This window comes from Paracoccidioides lutzii (assembly GCF_000150705.2).
Source record: "Paracoccidioides lutzii Pb01 unplaced genomic scaffold supercont2.40, whole genome shotgun sequence".
Lineage (NCBI taxonomy): Eukaryota > Fungi > Ascomycota > Eurotiomycetes > Onygenales > Ajellomycetaceae > Paracoccidioides > Paracoccidioides lutzii.
The window spans coordinates 10,405-13,688 of NW_015440986.1; the positions used below are offsets into that span (position 1 = coordinate 10,405).

General features: G+C 27.3%; 1 protein-coding gene across 1 annotated transcript in view; it reads left to right on the forward strand.

Moving 5' to 3' along the window:
* Nucleotides 1–2,638: 2,638 nt before the first annotated feature.
* PAAG_08588 (hypothetical protein) overlaps nucleotides 2,639–3,284 on the forward strand; it is a gene marked incomplete at both ends in the record, with an annotated part of 848 nt that continues 202 nt past the window's right edge. The window contains 2 exons of the mRNA XM_015846558.1: nucleotides 2,639–2,841; nucleotides 2,903–3,245. Of these exons, the coding sequence (XP_015701355.1) occupies nucleotides 2,639–2,841; nucleotides 2,903–3,245 (546 nt within the window). The remainder of the gene's footprint in view (nucleotides 2,842–2,902; nucleotides 3,246–3,284) is intronic.

Sequence of the window (3,284 nt, forward strand, 5' to 3'; positions counted from 1 at the left end):
AATATTTTTATTAAAATATTTTTATAAAATTTAATTAATATATTTTAAAATATATTTAAAATACTTATAAAATTAAAAAAGTTTAAAATAAATATTAATTCTTTTAATTAATTTAATAAAATTTATAATAATTAATATAAAATTATAAACTTTTTTAAATTTTTTTTAGAAATTAATATAATTATAAAATAATTATTAATTTATATAAATTTTTTATTAAAAAATTAATAAGTATTATTTTTAAGAAATTATAAATTTTAATTATTTTATTTTTTATTAATTTAATTTTATAATTTATATATATAAATTTTAATATAAAAATAAATTTTAATTATTTTTTTAAAATATATTAATAAAATTTTAATATTAATTAAATTTTTTTTATAATTTTTAATTTTTAAAATTTAAACTTTTAATTTTTTTAAATTTTAATTAAATTAATAATAAACATATTATTATTTTTTAATATTTTAATAAATTTTAAAATTAATATTTATATTAATTTATATAAATTTTATAATAAATTTTATAATTTTATTAATATTATTTTTAAAAATATAATTTTTAAAATATAAATTAATAATTTTAAATATTTATAAAATATTAAATTTAATTAAATAAATATTAATTTTTAATTATACATATTTAAAATAAATAATAATAATAATAATAATAATTTTTTATACTAAGTTATTTATATTTAAAAAATTATCATATTAATTAATAAAATTATTATTTAAAAATTTTAAATTTTATAATTTAAAATAATTTAATAAAAAATATTATTAAAATTTAAATTTATTTTAATAAATAAAAATTTTAAAAAATAATTAATATGTAAAATAAAAATTAAATTTTTAATTTAAATATTATTTTATTTTTTATATTTTTATAGTTTATTTTTAATATTTTTAATATTATATTTATTTTTTATATATATATTTAAATATTATTTTACTTTAAAATAAAACTTTATAATTATATATATTAATTTATATTTATAAATTAAATTTTAATTTATTTACATATAAAGTAAATTATTTTTAAATTATAATTAGATTTTTATAATTTTTAATAAATAAGTTTATAATTAAAAAAATTAAAAAAAATAAAATAAATACTTTATATATAAATAATAATATTATTATTAAAAAATTAATTATATTTGATTAATATTAATTAAAATTTTTATTTTAAAACTTATATTATATTTATATAAAAAAATATTAAAATAAAACTTTAAAATATTATAATTATAATAAAAATTATATTTATTATTTATATTTAATTATATTAAAATCCATAATTATAAGATTTACCCTTTCTATTCAGGAAATCAGATTCTTGATTGTTGTAATTAAGTTTCATTGTGATTTGAAATATTTTAGCTGAGCTAGCAAGGCGTGGTGACAGAGCGTCGTAACATAGGGCGCTGTTAGTGAATACTGCGGCTATTGTAATCACGTGGTTTAATACAGTATATTTATTTATAACTACTGCGCATATGTAGTTATAGTTAAGTTTCGGCAAAGCAGTTCAACATCACAGCAACGTAGACATTCAGCCGCTCTTCATTACATAAATGCAAAGCCACGGCGTATGACGATTTTGATAGCGTGCACCTATTTTTATTTCACGATATAAGTGGCGTTCCACTTGAAGTAAAGGTTTAGGGGATTCAGCCGGCCTTTGAATCACAAGATAATTCAGTTTTGGCGAAAAAGATAAGATCTATTCAGATCTATTCAGAGAGATGTATTCAAAGACTAAATTTAAATTAAATGAGAATAAGAAATGAATGAAAAGCAGCTGAATTGATTTCTTAGAACTTTGTTAGGATATTAGAGTTTCTCGTAGATTTGAATTTTAAACTTCTTCATTATGTGAAACTCATTTAACTCTGGTGTGGCAGACTTTTACTGACTAAATACCTCTCAAAACCTCTCAGCATATGTTTAAGGCGCCAAAGCAGTTGATTCAGGCCAAGAAGGCTGCAGCAGCTGGTATTACAAGCAGGCCCACAAGCATGTATAGTAGAATGGCAAGCTTATTAGTATTCATGGAATAAGAGAGCATTTGGTTGAATGCGGTGGATTTTACACGGTGGGCGGATTCAACGGGTGGCATCTTGTTACTTGAAGCAGTTTGAGGGGAACCAAGATGACCAAACCCCGCAGTTATATACGGATGGCCAAACTTGATTTCCCATGGGCCATTAATAGCCAACATGGCCTCCGGGGCTCTTGTCTCAACAATTCTAACGGCAAGATTTTGGAGACGTTACTGAGGGGCTCAACCTGTTAGTTTAGGTTCCACGAGTCATGTCAATTCATATCTTTGAGTTTGAGATGTCAGAATCAGACTACAAAGCCCGGTTTGAGATGTACTAAATATGAACTTCCCTCAGACCGGCTATATATATCTGCAAGGATTCCTTATCATGAAACAAGGAGCCGGATACCGGCAATCGTTTAGATTGTAGCTTACCCCGCAATTCCAGCATTGGCATTTACATCATAGGAATCCTTTAAGTGGGAGCCAACCACATATTTATATAGAGGAGAGCCCCTTCCTTGCTGCTGGATCTCGGGTATCATATTTCCAACAGGGAGAATGAAAGATTAGTTACTACGACAATATGGCAGACAGACACAACAATGGCAAGGTGGATGCCCCCCTCGAAGACCACTCCAAAGTGGGCACCACCCATGACGCTCGAGAAACTTCTGTTTCCTCAGTTCCCCGACCCTCTTACCGCAAAACGGCGAACCCGGGTCCCCTGGGTCTTCTCGGCTTTGCCATTACAACGTTTGTGATGGGTCTGTATCAGTGCGGAGCTGGGTAAGTTCCACAGACAATGTATTAGTTACTGCATCGAGTTCATTATTGATGTCCTATCCAGCCTGCCGGGCTCCGATCCGTTTGGGTCTGTTGGCCCAGACCAAGCAGTCTTTGGCTTAGCCGTATTCTTCGGTGGTGGAGCACAGATCATCGCAGGCATCATGGAATTTGTTGCTGGTAACACTTTCGGCACAACGGTCCACCTCTCATATGGGTCGTTTTGGCTTGGCTTTGCGATGTTTCTGGTTCCTTCTCTCGATATCAAGGGTGCCTATGCCGGCAATGAGCGTGCCTTCTCATTCGCCCTGGGGATCTACTTGCTCTTCTGGTGCATTCTGACGATAATGTTCCTTGTCGCCTCACTGAGGACTAACCTCACAGTCATCGCCGTTTTCGCCCTTCTTGTTCTCGCCTACTTTTTCCTCTCGATTGCCCAGTTCATT